Below are 18,853 nucleotides of genomic sequence, written 5' to 3' on the forward strand. Positions count from 1 at the left end.
AAATATATTTATTTGAAGTTGAAAAAATACTATTAAAAATGGTTTTAATTGTTATTATTTATGGTTATTTTTGAAAAACAATCTGCAGAAGGCTGTTTCGTTGCAGAAGGTTGATTCGGCTAACTGTATAGACAATGTTGATGTAATTAGTTTTAAAAGTGTAATTTCGGTAAATCGATCTTATTCGGCTGCCATTTATTATTTCCTAATTGTTGTCTGATATAAAAAGAAAACCCGCAATTTGATAAAACCATTTTCATGTTATTTTCAATAATAATTACGTCTTTCTTCAGGAAAAAAATCAGTTAAAAATCAGTTAAATAACTGCGAAGCACTAATAATAGTACAAATACAAAATTACATTTAAATGAACTAGCAGAGCAAAAAGTAGTGTTAATAATTCAACGAATAAACATATGCAGTAGGAGGAAATATGGGGATGCTCGAGAAAGGAGGATGCTCGTAACTATTGGTTGATTTCAATTGAAAAATAATAAAATTACTATTAATTTTAATATAAATTATTAATCAAAAAATTAATAAAATTAATAACCCCAAATAATCAGACTTAAAGGGGCAGAAAAAAACCGATGTTGGAAAAAAGCGATGTTGCCAAAATAATAGTAATTTAATAACACTTTTATAGTTAGTTGTATAGTTTATTTTTCCACTTTTCTGCAATTTGATTCAAAAAAACAAGGTTAACATAACTCAATTTCTTTTTTCGAAATGCCAAAAATCATTTTTGAGATTATACATTATTTTTTTCTTGTAAAGATAAGGTTGAATTTGCCGAAAGACAAAAGGGAAGCATAAAATAACGACTTCTAAACTGTTCTTTGAAGCAAGAAAAATATAAAAATTGGCTAAAAAAACAATAAAAAGTTTTTAAAAGTTGATTAATGTTTTCAATATTATTTTTCCTTTTTAGCATAAATACAAAAACTTTTAATCAAAACCCCGTCACTGTACTTTTTTTCACACCCTTTAACTTTAACTTTTAATTTTTTTTACATGCTATTTATCGTTCATAAAACACAAACTCCACTATCTAATCAATTACATATCAAACAACTTAATAAACGTATCAATATTCACACTCTTTCAATGTAACAACTTTTCATTTCTTTGATCAAAGACCGACTGCACCTTTATTTCACATCCCCTCTTGATCGATTCCTCATTCGATCAGAAATGCAGTCCAGGGCCAAACTTGAAAAACGTTCTTTCAAAAGCTACACCACACAAAGTTGAGTGCATCCATTCCCAGCCCTTTTTTGAGTCCCTGTTAAACAAATGAAATACAGAGCTCCTTTTTATAATCAATTAATTTTTTGAAACTTTTTTTCAAAAATCGAAGCATAATCAAAAAACTGGAGAAAAAAAACAAAATAAAACGATTTTTTAATTAGAAACATCGAACATCGGTAATATTCCGTTTCATGTGTCCATTTGTTTTTCCCTGTTTTTTAAATTTTATGAACAAAACCTCAACTTTTTGTGGCAAATATCATTTATGGTCAAAGTTTAATGGTTGTTTATAAAGAACTTGGTCAAACATCGGTTTTTGGTGCCGTTCATGGGAAAAAATAAAAAGACGGGGAAAATAGAGTGGGTTATCCGAAATGGAGGCAACCAAATCTTGGTGGTCAATATAACAATAAAAATCGTGTTTTTTCATGTTAAGTTAGTAAAATACTATTTGTATGCCGTGAAAAAACTCAATTATTTTTTTGTGTTTTTTAATGGCATTTTATTATTTTTGTTCAGAATTTAGTGTTGATTGATTTGAGTTTGGTAATAAAAAGGTCAACATCGGTTTTAAGAAATGCTTATATTTTTTAAATTTCAACTCGGCAAAACGCAAATAATGTCCAATTTTAAGGAAAACTTTATATAAAATGGTAAAACATCGGTTTTTTCCGCCGTAATAAAGACTTGCCCAAAAGTGCATTTTATTAAAAATTCTAGTTAAGTGTCGAAAAAATGACTTAATTGATACTTAATACGTAATTCAATGCACAAACAGTCAATGCAAACACAACTGAAGAGAGCTCGGGCAAGTCTTTGAAATAACATTATTATAAAAATAAAAGATTATTTATTATAAGAGTATCTTGTGTATTAATATAGATTTCAAGTGTTTTTATTATCAAATATATCACTCTATATTTTGGGTTTTTAGACCAATTGTTGATAATCAAAAAACAAATAACTATTGTAGTTAATAAAAATACTATTAAATAATAAAAAATGTCTCGAAAAAAAATAAAAATTTGATAACTTAATATGTGCAAACTCTTATCAGTAAACCTTGCAGTCGCTAAGGCACTAACTTAACACGAAGCCAAAGAATTACAAAATGAAGTGTTCGTTATGTGTTATATAAATTAAATCATTGATAAACTATCATGATTTAATATTTTAATAATTTAGTTTGTATAATTTAAACAATAGCTATTAATAATATAACATGGTTTATAAAAACAAACAAAAATATTTAAATGTGATTCTATTATGATATAATAATAATTTATTTCAAAAACTATTCATAATACTATATAGAATAAATATTTAATAATTTATGATAAAAATATTATTAAATTATTCCAAATAATTGTTTTTGACCATTTTTGGGCAAAATTATTTAAAGAAATAATTAGTAATTTAAATATTAAAATAAATCATTCAAAAATAATGTTTAAAGTTAAAGTTATTTATTATCATAATTTTTAATATTTTATTTTTATAAAAAACATAAACATTGTAAAAAACTAAACAACAATGCGATAAAATTTCATCGCAAAATAAAAAAACAAATCCATCGAAGCAAAATAATCAAAATAACACCAAAATTATTTAAACAATCACATAACAATTAACAAAATCAATTTAATTGTTAAAAACAACAATCAATAATTAACACAACTATTTTTGTTGAAATATATTCAAAAGTTTCAAATAAAATCAAAAATACACGTTTAATAATTGAGTGTTTATAACAATCTTTATTTTTCATTAATGTCTCATAGCCCAATGATATCAAAACCTCCGAAAGTTAAACATGTGTATAAAACACAAGATGAAAAATTGCAAAGTTTAGTGAACACAATGAAAAAACCTTTAATACCACAGTATATTAATGTGATTGATTATTTAAAAGAAATCCCAGATATGATTATTTTTTTAATAATCTTGAGATCAAAGATAAATCCATGGCATTTGATTCTTTCCGTCAACAAGTCCGTTTTTGTTTGAAGGAATTGCCAGAAAATGTTTCAAAAATATTAAAAGAAAAAAATTGTCTTTTCCCATTGCACTTGACTAATTTTCGGGACTTTCGAAAGAAAAAGTGTTCGTTGTCAAATCGACAAAATAAATAACAAAATAAAACTGGTAAAAAACTAGAAAAAGGACGCAAAAGACTACTAAATGATGAAGAAATTATTGCGATACAAAACGCAATAAAAGATAGTAAGACTAAAAAAGCAACACGTGAAGAAGCAAGTTTTTTTATTCACGAAAATTTCGACAAAAATATTGGGTCCAAGCAATTGCAAAAAATAAGACCCATATTCCAGATGTTGCACCAGTTATGGCACCAGTTATGGAAGCAAAACGGGCAGAAGTTACACCCGAGTCAATTTTGCAATATTACACTGAATTTAAAAAGAAAATTGACGGGTGCCGTTTTGAGCTTATTTTTAACCTAGATGAAGTTGGATTCGACCAATGGGTCGATTCTCATTCATAAATTGTCTATGCAGAAGTTTCTAGAGGACAAGATGTGTTTAATGAAGTTGAAAAAGAAAGTTCCAGAACAAGTCTTTTGTGTTGTGGATGCCTCGATGGAACCAAAATGATTCCACTTGTGGTAACAAAAAGACTTTCTCTGGAAGATGTTGCTATTATATCCCTTAAAAGTCGGGCTTTAATAAGGACACAAAAATCAGGTGTTTTGAATACTGAATTATACACCCTCTGGTTAAAAAAAGTGTTCTTCCTGACAATTAAGGCAAAAAGAGAAGAGATGGGTGTGCGTGCCGATATGAAAGCTTTCCTAATTCTTGATGGTTTTTCAGGCCATTTTTCTGAAGAAATTCAAAATTTATTTTTGGAAAATCATGTAGAAATGATTAAGGAGGTCCCTCACAGTTCCCATTTATATCAACCAATGGACTTGGGAATATTCGGGAACCAAAAGAAATTTTTGGCGGACAAAAACAACTGTCTTAACCACAAATTCACTTTATTAAAAAAAGAAGGAAAAATGTTGAAAAAAGTGGTAAATTGCTTCAAATTGATTCCCCAAAGTTCAAATAAGCAATGAAAAAATATATTAACATGTCTGAAGAGGAAAAAAAATAGAGAGCTAATCTATTCCCGGGAGTGTGTGGCAAATGGAGACAATGTCGCGAGCTCTTTTAAACAAGCAGGAATATCATTTGTTCCACACACTCCCAGTGAAAGCGAGCTTCAGGAGATACAAAAGAAGTCGCCAAATTACAATATTTCAGATTACATAACGGGGGTGGTAAAAGTGGACATGAATGGGGCAAGAGCAGTCTGCAAATTCTTGGGTATGGCTGCAGAACCTAAAGTTGTTGGAGCGACCAGAGTTGCTCTCGAAAATTATGAAGACAGGAAAAAACGTCTTCAACGTGAGAAACTCACCAACACCAGGAAGCAAAGTCAAGCCAAAAAACCTAGAAAACCCGAAAAATAACTGCGGTTTTAAGTCTTATTTTTTGTCGCAAACCTTTTTCTATAATTAAATAAAGTATTTGTTATACGTTAATTATATTAATATAATTTTTTAATAGTAATATTTTAATCTGAGTATTATATATTAAAACACTCAACAATAACGACAATTTAAAAATAAATTTGATACATCATAAAATAAATAGTATAAAAAATAATATTTTAATAATAAAGGTTTGATTTACAACAAAAATGGGTATAAAAAAGTTTCAAAAATCTGAAATCAAACAATCATTAAAACTCAGAAGAAAACGCGTTTGTTTATCATGATTTTGAACACTGTCAAATAATGAACTTGGGAAATTAAGAACTAAAAATAATGAGAAGGTCGTATATGCATACAAATAATTATTATTCAACGACAATATATATTTATTCCTGTCCGGAATCACCAGAAGAGACGTTTGTTTTATTTAATAATGTTTAAGAGCATAGATTTCAAAATAACAACTTAGGTTATTACAGCTGATTAGTTTATGAAAGGGAAAAGTTCCAAAAAGAAAAATTACAGAAAACAAAGTGATCAACAAATTACATCGTGATTAATCGTAACTAACGAAAATATAAACCATCTCGTTAATTGTGTTAAACGAACTGTTTATTATACTTTGTTTAATTTGTACGGGTTTTGTCTCTATAAATCCAACTATTAATATCACTTTATAAATAGTTCAATGGGTATCCCGATTATATTAAACAAATACATGTATTATATTATGTATTCTCCCTAATATAAATATATTATTAACAACATATTCGAAACACTTCTAAATAATACTCAGGCAAAGCAAAAATGTTGGTTTTATTTTTTTAAAAAAGGAAAAAAACAAATAACAAAATAATAATAAAAAAACATTTTACCTATTGTTACCAACTTTATACAACATCGCTTTTTTTCCAACATCGGTTTTTTTCAGCCCCTTTAAATGAAAAAATTGAATCTTAATCATATTTGAAAAATGTTAAGACATTTATTTTTAAATAAATAAGGTTTACATTACACAAAACTGCTTTATCTAATTTATTCTTGAAAATATTGTTCATGATGATAATTGCCAAATGTGTTCACTTTTTATTTATAAACTATGATCCAATAAATTATGATAAAAATGAACAACTATTTTATCAGCCACATTCATAATAGCATTTCCAACTATTGGAATTGCAGATGCTGCTATTGGTTTTACAACATTAGTAACTTTTGACATTACATTTCCATATGTTTTTAATTTCTCACCTCCCACATTTAAAAATTTGTTTGCAATATTTTTAGTTTTAAAATAACCAAATGAACGCATTTCACAAATGTAAAATTCATATTTTACAATAATAAATGTCTAACATAAGAATTCCAAGTGTTCTTGAAAATGCTAACAGAGGAAATACCTTTAAATATTTTGATGAACAACAAAAAAAATATTTTATCAAATGATGGTGTTCATGGTAGTAAAATGATTACAGTAAATGTTTATCAACTGCAAGTTCCATTTAATAGTAATGCTCATTCTAAAATAGCGATTACAGATCCATCTTTTCATATTACTAATATTGATAAGAGTTATTTAAGCGCAACAATTAATATAAGATTTAAATTAGTTCTAGATGAAGCAAAAACTGTAATTACATCAATCCAAAAAGAATCTAATGCTTGGATGTTATTTATTGGTTTAAAAGATTCTACTCAATGGCTAGACAGTATGAAAATTAATTGGAAAAATGGAACTACATATTATGAAAACACTAAGATGATATACGAAACAACTATTTTTGGAATGTGTAGAATTCAACAAGAAAAAGATTCTAGAGCTGGTGTTTATACATCTTGGAAAAATGCTTTTGAACATAAAAATAATGTATGCGGATTATATGTTAAAGTTGATGATTTGCTTAAATATTCAACATTTGATGCTGAAATGAGATTAATTATTCCTTTAGATAATTTCTTGCCTTTACAATCATTTACTTCATATCCAAATGCAATATTTAATGAATTTGAATTAGATATTAATTACTCAAAAATTTGTTTATTGTCAGGTTAATCCAGAATTATTATGTGATGATTTTAATGAAAATCATTTAGCATCCAATGCAATTACATGTTCTACTTATATGAAAGGTGTATCTAAAAAATTATACAAATCGGTGATTAATCACTTATTTTTGGTTATTGTTATTTCTCAAGTGATAATAGCTTTAGTTGGTTTACTGGAACAGTTCAAATTCAAGAAAGTACTTGTACTTTATTTTAAAGTATTATTAATGGATTCAATGTTAAGTATTTAGTATTGAAAGAATTATTTGAAAAATATAGTAAAACACCATTATTTGTTCCAGCCCAAAAAACTACTGAATATGATTTTCCACCAGATCAATCTGTTTCTAGAATTAATTGTTCAAACATGATGAGTTATCTAAATATAAGTATGTTATTCTTCTTATTTCCAAGATCCAATAATCAATGTACTGTATCCAAAATCCACATATAAGTGATATTATAGTTATAACTGCAAACAGAACTATACCAGATCAACAGATGAACATATTATCAAGTGAATTTAGTGAATTCCAATTAGCAAATACTAATTTTGATACATTATTTGCAGCTCCTCAATCTATAATTAATAGTTTAACATTTAATGATTATTCTGAAAATACTAATTATTCATCTAAACATATTAAATATCTAAGTGATGCTACTGATTTTATGATGTCAATTCCTTTAGAAAGATATGGTTCTGGATGCTTCTTTGATGGTTTATATTCTACAACAAATATTCAATTAACGCTTCAAGCAATTCCTATGTTAGGAGATTATAACCCATATATTAAACCAAGTGGATCTACTGGTTCAGTTAATACTAATGTTATTAATATTATTTTATTAAATGATGCTATGTGGTCATTATCACCAGATAAGGTTGAACTACTTACTAATGTTGATTTAGATACTATGTTCAAATAAAATAATAATAATATATTTAATCTTTATATTTTGTAATAAATGGACCGACTTCTTCTTAAACAAAAAAGTCTAAACATTTTTTTGTTTCTAAAAAATGGAAGTATTTTCAACAGCTTATCAAGAAAAAAATAAAAATAGTGTTTTTTGCACATCATATTTTAATTTTTCTACAATAACATCTAATGAAATTATAACAGATAAAATTACAAGTATAGATGGAACAGTAAGTGTAAATACATAAGATATTTCTTCTACTGATTATGTAAATTTTAAAATATTAACATGTTTTAATAATTCTAAAACTTACAGTGATAATGTTGGTTCATCATGTAATGCGTACAGTGATATGATTACCTCAGCGTGTCATGCGTACGCAGATACAAAATCTACAGAAACAATAACTATATGTAATAGAGTACCGTGAAATATTACTGCGAATTGTTATTGGGCCAAAAATAATGATATTAAGGGTTTTAAAACATTTTGGGTTTATTTTTTGTTATTCGAGGCTGTTAAAATGAAAAATGACAATTTTGTTCTACAAAATCTTTTGAGGCTAAGTCAACAGATTGTGCTAAGAGGAAAATTGTGTTTTAAAATACTTTTTATGAGGGTTTTGTTTTTTCCTTTTCTATTTGAAAAACAAAACGTTTTTAAATTTTTTGTTATTACAAAAAGACAAATTTTACATTATAGTTTCGGATATCCAAAAATTATTTTATCAAGTAAAAATTTGTTTTGATATTTTTAAAATGTGAATAAATGTACCAATAAGTTATATTGATTTATTCGTTACATCAATTTAATAAATTTAATTTTATTGGACAGTCCATATATCTGCCAAAATATGAACACATTTTAACAATAAAGTTTTGCTTAATATTGTATTGTTGATGAAGATTAAAAATTATAAATAAAAAATCGTTTTCATAATTTTAATTACCATATAATCACTTACCAATATATTTTCATTCTGATGTATAAAATGAATATCTTGGTTGATTTTATTATGATTTATTATTCGAAAAATCGTTGCTCAATGTCTTGTATATGTTTTATGAAAGTCGTTGATTTTTCGATTAAAAAATTTAAAGAAAGAATCTAAACAGTCACACCATGACACAAAAAAATGGTTCAAAAACAAAATGAATAAACAATCTAATTATGTATTTAATAGCAACATCTGTAATATATAAACTGTTCAGTAAATATTTGACATGTTGGTTGTATGACCACTGTCTATTTTGATTGTGGAATGTTGTGGAAATACAATCACAATTCACATTAAATAAATCAAACAATGAACTATTATTATAGTATAAATTTAATTAAAAATATAATAAACAACAAAAAAGTGAAATAGTTAATTAACGTGTATTATAAATTAACATAAACATATCAATAACAAAAATTTATAATAAAACAACAATAAATTATATTTTATTTTTTTAAATGTGAAACTATTTTTTAATAATTATTATAATATAATTAAACTGGTCGATTAATTATGGATAATTTTATTATAAATTATTATTTTAAATAGGGTTAATACACCAAAACCCCAAACAACTTAATTCTTTCATTTCAACAAATTGTTTAAATTTTAAATTGGTGTGATTAAGTTATCGACCATCCGAAAAACCCACGCTCGTTAACCGTTTGTTATCATCAAATTGATTTGTATTTTATAAATTTATCAATATGATATGTTTATAACGTGTTTTTATATTTTGTTTATGTTTATTGTATTGCAATTTGTGTTGTTATAATAATTTCGAAGTTGAAACATTTATTCGATCTTAATAATTCGAGTTGATATTTCTACGTGTTTTTATATTATTATCATGTTAAAACATATTGTTTTTGATGATAAATTGTGTTTATTTAATAAAAGTTAATAATTTGAATATTCCCAGCAAAAATAACGACTAGCTGAAGAGAAATCAAATAGCGTTTTATAAAAACCAATAAGTGGACCATTTATTCAAACATACAATGTACTAACTTATTCGTTTTTGTTATTATGTTTTGATGTATTGTTTTGTACTATAAGTTATAAATTGTTAAAAACTATAAAATAAAAATTAATATATAGTTTGAGTTGTTTGGAATGTTCGTTTTTACGAATTTACCCTTGTTTTAATTGATAGCCATGTTATATAACATTTTTACAAAGTAAATTATTTTTTATGTTTTATAAGCAACAATAACATTATTTTTGGACCAATAACAATTTACAGTAATATTTCACGCCGCAATGATTTTTCATGGTACTCTACACACACAGATACAAAAATAGCTTCAATACCAACTCCAAAATGATATATCCTTATCCAAATATAATTTGGCAAGATGTAACAACATATAAAAATGTTACTTATTCTATTAAATCAGAAACTGATAAAACTGCATATTTTAGAATAAAAATTGATAATGTTACAGAATTCTTAACAACAAATAGAACAGTAAAGGTAGTTTTATATGTTATTATTAATAATGAAATTTATAAAGTTATTGAACAAATTAGTGGCGGAAGTATGTTGAATGGAAAATATATACAACAGTACAAAATCTATTTAATATAAATGAGCATCCAATAATAATAATAATACCAGATACAGTTGGTTATTTATGGCATGATGGATTTATTGTTTTAATTATTTCAGTTTATATTTACCAAAGAATTTTACATCAAACAGCAATTTAACATCACTAACAACTAAACCAATATGTGTTTATTTATATTGTAATCTTAATAATTTTTTTATCCTGGTATTAATTATTCAGGAAGTAATCCAAATTTAATGTGGAGTAATATAACTCTAGATAGTAATCAGATATATCTAATAGAACCAAATTTACAAATAACAAATACATCATCTATTACAGAAATATGTCAAGGTTCTTCACTAAAAATATATATGTCATCTAAAGCTGTATCTAATTTTACAGATTATAAAACATATATTATTAATTCATTAAGAAGAACTACCACAACTACAATTTATGATAGTTTTGAATCAAGTACTATTTATAATACTTATAATTCTAGAAACGATTTATGGTAATTTTTAAATCACTAACATAATCGAAGATTCCATATTGTGTTTTTTCAAATCACTAAATGGTTGAATTAGAAAAAATAGTAGAATTAGCTTCATTATTATCGTTTATATTTCTATTAATATTTATTACAGTATAAAAATATTTACATATTTGTTTAAAAAGAGATTATTCAAATTAAAAGAGCAAAAAATAATTAACGACAGATATAACACCAAGAATACATAGTGTTTAAAACACTAACTCCAACTGAACAATAAAATAATATTCAGAATCAATATTGATTATATTATTTTTGTAATCAGTAAACCATATTTTTATTTTTCTTTTATTGTCTTTGATTTCAAATGATGTTTGATTATCACTGTTAGCAAAAATTATAAAACCATCTTGTGAAGGATAATCATTACTAGTATTCAAATCACTTCTTAAAATATTTCCACAATCAATTTGACCAGATGAATTATAGAATCTGGTAGCAATTGTGTTAATATATTTATTGTTAGTAGAACAAACAAATTTAATTGGTAATTCAACTTCAAATTGATATGTATTTATTACTTTGCAATTATTATTATGTAAATTCATGTATAATTTTCTCATTTTATAGAACAAAAATAAACATATACATATGGAACTTCTGTGGTATATTAGCTTCGCAGAAATTGTATTATGAATATGGAATTGTGAACGCCAACAAAGTTTGCTTTAAGCGAAGCAGCATCTTCGATGCAAGCATGAAGTGCAAAATATCATGAAATTGTAACAATTTTATCATTGTCACCAAGTTTACATACTATGTTACCATGATCATATCTTATCATTGTTGCTTTAGTACTAAAATAATTTCTATATTTTTTGAAAATATTGTCTTTACCACAATCCAAATAAATAATTAATTTATCACTATATTTATAAGATAAAAATCCAATTTTGAATTGTTTATACAATATTTCATCATTTCTTATTAATCATGTTTTTGATAAATTCATATTCAAGTTGATAGCATTTATACATATCATTATAATTTGGTATGTATTGCATATCAACAAGTCATAACCAATTTTGTTATGTTTCGAAAAATTATAGTATGTTACAATTTATTGAATAAGTATGTCTTGATCTTTGTTTAAATATCTCGACTTTGTGTTATCATAAACAGTTAGAATTGTTCTTATAACTCGATCTACAACTCTGTTTTTATTAATATGTTTGGATGAAGATGAATATGTTCTTAGATTCAATTTATTAAAATATTTTGACATACAGTTACTATTTCTTCATAATTTTGTATTACAATCGCGACTATTAATTTGGTTTTTATTAATATTTTTTTTCAAAATGAATTTAAAATTATCCAAACCTATAAATGGATAATCAATTGTCAACTTATAAAATGGTATATTTTCGGTATATTTTTATTTATGTGTTCATTTTATATTTGTTCACTTCTTCTTAATCTTCTTGTTTTATGATATTGAATTTGTTTTTGTAAAGGATCTTTACTTTCTCTTAAACTCATTTCTTAATTTTATAATTTCAAATTTATCTTCAATTCTAGGTATGTTACAGTTAGTAGTTTATATATATGTCAACTGTTGCGATCAAGTGAAAATCATCTAGTTATATAATATTAATTTAATTACATGAATCTATATCTCAACGAATTTTTAATCATCGTGTCCGTTCAATATTGAATCTAAAGATCCGACTACGTTTTTTTATTTTATCAAAATTTATTCTTAAAATATTTTTTTCAATTATCGAGACGGGCACAAAGATGTCGATCTCTATGTAGAAATCCGTAAAAACTTGGAATTAAATATTTTCATAGACCCATATTTTCAAAATGGGGTATTTTTCAAAAAAACACATATTAACACCTTAAATAACACAGAAACCTCATAAAAATTTCCAAATTTCATGTAAAAATTTAAAATCATTTTGATAAAAAACAAAACAGAAAAAAAGACTGAAATGTGTATTACTATACACACGAAAACACCCCCATTGAAGGACTTTTTTAAAACCAAAATTAAAAATAAATCATTTTAAAAAATTGAAATCGGTATTAGACTTTAGAATAACGTTTGATGATAATAGTTGTTATTTTGTTATTATCTATAAACAAATGTGGCATACAGTTACATAAATCTAAACAGAATGATTTGTACATACACATTTTTCACAATTTAAACGGGTTTTGAAGTGTTTGTGACTATTTCAGATTGTGTACAAATCCAACATCGTCCTCTGCGTCGTTTCACATCTAACCCCTCTTTGATGACAATGAATCCGTTACATTTTCTAATTACGTTGTTTTTTGATGGAACAGGTAATTTGCGTATTGTCGTTGGTTTTGTTGTTTTGGATAATTCATTCGCCAAATTAGTTACAAACTGTTTATGAGTAAACGAAGGATGTATTTCTTTATATATCAAATAAGCGTTCGTTACTGCACAATTTATAATATCATAGAAGCAAGCAAGTGGGAAACGGTTCGACCTTTTTCTCACGTCATTGTAATGAATTAACTGATCGTATCTATCAACACCGGCTTTGTGTTTGTTGTACATTGATATCATTTCTGGTTTGTGTTGAATAGTTGTATCGTTCAACAACGTTTCAATACAATTTGTCACGAGTTTTACAGATTTATCAATTTTACATTGATACTTCAAAATAGTCATATTACCTGAATGTAAATATTGTGAATTATACAAAACTTCTTTTGTGTCATTGTCCCATCCTTCTGGTGTGTAAGTTCTTCCTTTTCGTACCGTTCCAATATAATAATTGCCACTTGATTCAATATAATCTAATATGTCGCTTGTTGTGTACAAGTTATCCAGGACAACTATTCTGTGGCTTCCCTCAAAATGGTGTTAACAATTTTTCACAATGTCTAGTAAATGCCTTTTATTTGGAAATCCACCTTGTTTCCTCGGTTTATTCGAATTTCTTTTAAATGTGTTTTCAATAACAAAATCGATGTTCTCGTGCTCTTTTACAGTTTTTTCCGCATCGATTTATTTTTGGCAATCCAATATAAAAATCAAGTTCTTTTTCTGTAGTTTTTAAATCGATACCAGCTCTTCGTTTGAGGAAGTATTTTTTTCTCAATTTATTTAGTTTTTTTATTTTTTTTTACTCGATCTAAAACATCAGATTCGTTCGAAGTCTTTGGTATGACTTTGTCTTCATTGTATGATTCAATCAAATGTTCTTTTTTACTTCGAGTATTTTTTTATGGAATCTACTTTGGTCGTGTCAATGTTGATTTCCTTATCAATTTCATGTTTTCTCCCGAAAAAACAGCCACAGAGTAAGTAACCATTATCAGAACAATTTATACAGTCTTCCCGAATTCCACGATTATGTGGTTTGTCTTTGATATACACTTTGTCTTTAAAATTGCCTGTGAAAGGAACAATATGTTCATCGATTGTGATCCATCTTCCAGGAGTTACCATTTTTAAACAGTTTGAATTTAGAAGTTGTTGCAACTCTTCGACTGGAAACAACGAAGTTTTGTTTTTTTCTTGAGTTGCGAGTACACAAATCGTCCATTCTGAGACATCTTTTTATCGTGTTAAAACGGCGAAAAGGAAGATGTGTAAAAATTTCATTGTTTTCGAGATATAGTTCTTGGAATGATTTTTGTGGCTGAAGTGAAGAAAGAAGAATAATACCAACGAAAGTAATAATTTCATCTGATGTGAATGGGTCAATAGTTTTGTGTGGTGAATGCATCTTGTCTATTTCTTGTAATTCATCAAAGCATTTCAATTTATCTGTTACTTCTTTTGTGGTGTTGATGGTGCATTTTGAAAGTGTTCTGAATATTGTAAGACTGCGATAATTTACTGAAAATATCAAACTTGTCCAATGAGTTATGTACAAAACAATTTTTAACGAATTCAATCCTGGATAATCAACAAGAAGACTATTATTGTTGACAAACCAAATAGACATTATTTCTTTGGATTTTAAAAAAGAATCTGTAAATTGTTCAAATGGTTGTAATGATGTATTTAACTTTGATGTTTCAATAAAAGTACGATTGGAAAATGATACAATTTTAGCATCAAATTTTTTTGTGTAAAAATAAATTTTGTCAATTTCCAATTCAATACTTATTCTTTGATTCGAACAACTGGTTATCTTTTCAAACATCATCATGTCAAACAATTTCATGAATAATTCTTTCTCTTTATCGTTTACTTCCACTTCATTGATTTGACACTTCTCGTTTTCAAACAAAGATATTGGAGTGTCTCTGTGTATTGAACTACTCTACTTTTTATTTATTATTTTGCATGATTTTTCGATAGAAATTTCTGGTTGTTCGAATGGTAAATAATGCCTGTCAGTGTTCTTTGATATATTATTTAATTTTGTTTATATTCTTTTTTTCGAGGTGTTTTATTGTTACACTTTGAATATCTTCTATTGTCATTTCCATTTACCTGACATTATTTTCTATTTCTTTATACTCTGAATTGTGTCCGATGTCTTCACAATACGTTGTCTCGTCTTGTATTTGAGTTAATTGAACAATCACTTCTTTAATTTGAGTTTCTTTTATTGTGTTTTTGTTAAGTTCTTTTTCAATGTCTATACACTCTTCGTCTTCTATATTGTCAAAATTGTCACAATTAATGTATGTGGTGTATGTTTCACAATCCATTTTATCATTTTTAAGTTCTTTTAGAATAAAAAAAATGAAATAGATAGCAAAAAATATACCATTATTCGGGGAAAACACAACGAAAAATATTTTGATTTTTAATGTTTCCATTTTCTTTTTAAAAAACTCCGAAAAAACCCTGTGAATTTTTATACACAAATTTAAAGCAATGTTTTTTAAGTGTTAATGAAGAGTTAGAGTGCAATAATTTGAGTATAATTTTTAGAAAACCCGTTAATATAGAGGTTTTCATTTTTGTGATTTAAGGAGTTCGCACAAGGTGACCTATATTTACAACTAAACTTGTTTCATAAAAGCATCATTTTTTTTAGTTACGATTTTGTGAAAAATATGATAATAATTAAAATTACTTTAAAGTACTTTAGTCATTAGTCTTGCAAAATTTTTGTATTTTTTTCTTGTGCACAATTTCAACCATTCACTATAATTTTCAACTTACTTGTTAATATTTTTGATGTATTTTTTACAAACAACATGACACACTATAAAACTGTTTTCATTACTTGTATTATTTGTTTATTATTTATATTTTAAATATTACTACAAATGCTCAATTAGATTAAAGTCACAACTCGGAGCTGGCCAATTTTTAATGATAAAACGTTTTAATTATTTAAAAAACTAAAGTGTACAGTAAAAACTTTAAAGAGTGGGCGGGTGTGGATTTTTTGTTTTTTTTTTCAAAAGTGGACATTTTAAGCAAATCAAACCTTAATTGCCGCTCTATAAAAAACTTTATTTTAGGTTTCATTGAAAAGTACCATCTTTTGAGAGAATCCGCTTTTCAAAAGTACCGTTTTTGAAAAGTTTTACTGTATTTTGATTTGTGCACATTGGAGTTGTATTTCATATTTTTTTCCTTTTGATTACGTTTTTATTGTTTCATTTTTATTATTGTATTGCTTTTATAACGTTTTGATTATTATGGAGGTTTAATACTAAATTGATTAAAATGTAAGTATATTGTATTGTTTTATAATTCCTATATTGATACAATTTTTATATTTTGCTTTTTATATATTATTGAGTCAATAGTTGTTTGATTTTGTCATAATCTCTCCAGTTATCTAATTTATATCAACACATTTATCTTCAAAAAATTAAAACGATAAAACTTTTTAGGTTAAAAATTTTTGATAATCGATGTTTTTTCAAGTAAGTCACTCCAACAATAATTGTTTACAAACTGACACATCATGATATCATGAAGACTTGTAACTTTAACTTATTATTTTCTTCAAATTTGTTTATTTTATCATCTGTAATTAATTAAAATACCAAGTTATAATTCAACCAAATTTTAATGATCAACATATTTACTCGATATTAACAATTAATCGAATTACTTTATTAAATTAAACTGAGTTCGTCAATTATATCCAAAATGTATTTTAATATAAATATTGAAATACATTTTACTCAATATTTTAATCATAATAAAAATGTGAAACGATTGTTTTTGTTTTTTAGTGTTAAAAATGATTTTCTTTGTTTCTAAAAATAGTAAAAATACAGTTAATATAAAAAACCCAATTCACAAGAAATAACCGAATGCAAGAACTTTAAATAACATAATTTATAACATAATTTTTCCCATTTTCAAAAATAAACTGTTTTTTTAAAAAAAACAATGGAAATTGATAACAGCAACGAACTTATTGAAATTAATGAAAGTGATATTTTGAACATTGAAATTGACTTGATTCCTTTTAGCGCAATAGAAATGAGCAATTTCGAAGATATCAAAACAAAATCCAATCAGCCATTGAATTCTATCAACGAACAGGAATTAAAATTGAGAATTGGAAAATCTTTATTCAAATCTGGGATGTTGTATGCCAAGCCAAACTCCCACCACAGTATTTCGAGAAGTGATTCAACACAAGCATTAAAGTTGTTTTGTTTCACCAAGAACAAACCCATGTTGAAAGAAAAACTGTTTTCATTCAAACTTTACAGAGAGCAAATCATTTTTATAAACAAAATGACTTCAAAACATTTTAGTCAAGGTGTCGTGGGCGCATTTTTCAGGGGTTCAAGAGGATTAATATCCAATCAAATATCAAGTCAAAAGAAAGATCAACGGTTTGGTCAAAGAAATCCGGGTAGGCCGTCACTGCTTTCCGAAACCACCAAAAAGTTATCAAGAACATTATCGATGAATATAACAATCAAAACATTGCTTTGACTATTCAAATGTTTTGTGACATTGTTGAGTATTTAGAAGGAACAAGACCACAAAGTGATACAATGAGAAAAATACTCGAAAGAGAGTTCGATTTAGAAACATCAGAAATAGAGTTCGATGAAATTGAGAGAATCAACATTACACCACAACCAATACTTGATAATTACAAACAGTTGTCGGAAAAGTTGAACAGTTACAAGATCAAAGACAAAATGTTGTTCAATGTCGACGAGATGGGAACATCTGAAGAATCAAGTCGAAAGAACACACGTGCTTTGGTACCCAAAGGAGTCAATACAAAGATTCGTGTTGCCAATGGACCAAAATCAAAAACAACCACTTTGATTGAATGTATAAGTCTTGCAGGTGAAAGAATCAACGAATCTTGTGTTATTGATAAAGTTCATTACAGTACAGTTTTGAACAAATACTTTAGAAACATTAAGTTGTATTGCAACACTTCTGGTTTTGTAACCAGTGAGATATTTACGTTGTGGGTACAAGAAGTATTCATTCCAGGAGTCAAGAAGATCAGAATGGAAAATGGGTACCATGATAGTGAATATGCAATACTGATTATGGACAATTGCAGATGCCATGTTGATGATAGTATAAAACAAATCTTGTTGCAAAACAACATCGTGGTTCATTATCTGGTTCCACACACCAGTCACCTGTGCCAACCACTTGACTTAGTTGCATTTGGATCCATCAAAAAAGAAATGAAATCGTTGAAACGTGTATTCAAAACAACAAAGAGTGTCAACTCCTTTAAAAATGACACTGTACCTACAAATATCCAAAATGAAAATGAAAGTGCATTTGACCAAATCCAACGTTTAAAAGTATCATTTCCACAGTTGCTACCCAATGAATTGTTTGAAATGGCAGAAGAATTCAAGCACAAAAAGTGCCTTGGTACCTTTCCCAATGGAATAGCAAATCAACTCAAAACTTTACTCACTTCGATAGCAGATGCCATTGTAACTTGTCCAAGTAAAACCAAAGAGTACGAAGACGTTCTATTTGGTGTTGTTTGTAATGGGTGCAACATAGAAAAAACTCCACTGTTTACAGAACAACAGTTGACCAATCTAACCAACAACATACACATTAAAATAACAAAGAATTTAGTAGACAGTCTGGATTAGATAGTAAGGTTGTT

At 26.5% G+C, this 18,853-nt stretch overlaps 1 protein-coding gene across 1 annotated transcript; it reads right to left on the minus strand.

Moving 5' to 3' along the window:
- Positions 1–79: 79 nt before the first annotated feature.
- EIN_225370 (Hypothetical protein) lies at positions 80–260 on the minus strand (the record flags this gene model as incomplete). The annotated part of the gene is made up of 2 exons (XM_004254947.1): positions 80–188; positions 235–260. Coding segments are annotated over 2 exons (135 nt in total), but the record flags the coding sequence as incomplete, so codon positions are not given.
- Between the last annotated feature and the right edge of the window lie 18,593 nt (positions 261–18,853).

The sequence above is a fragment of the Entamoeba invadens genome, assembly GCF_000330505.1.
Source record: "Entamoeba invadens IP1 unplaced genomic scaffold scaff_1105074725849, whole genome shotgun sequence".
Taxonomy (NCBI): domain Eukaryota; phylum Evosea; order Mastigamoebida; family Endamoebidae; genus Entamoeba; species Entamoeba invadens.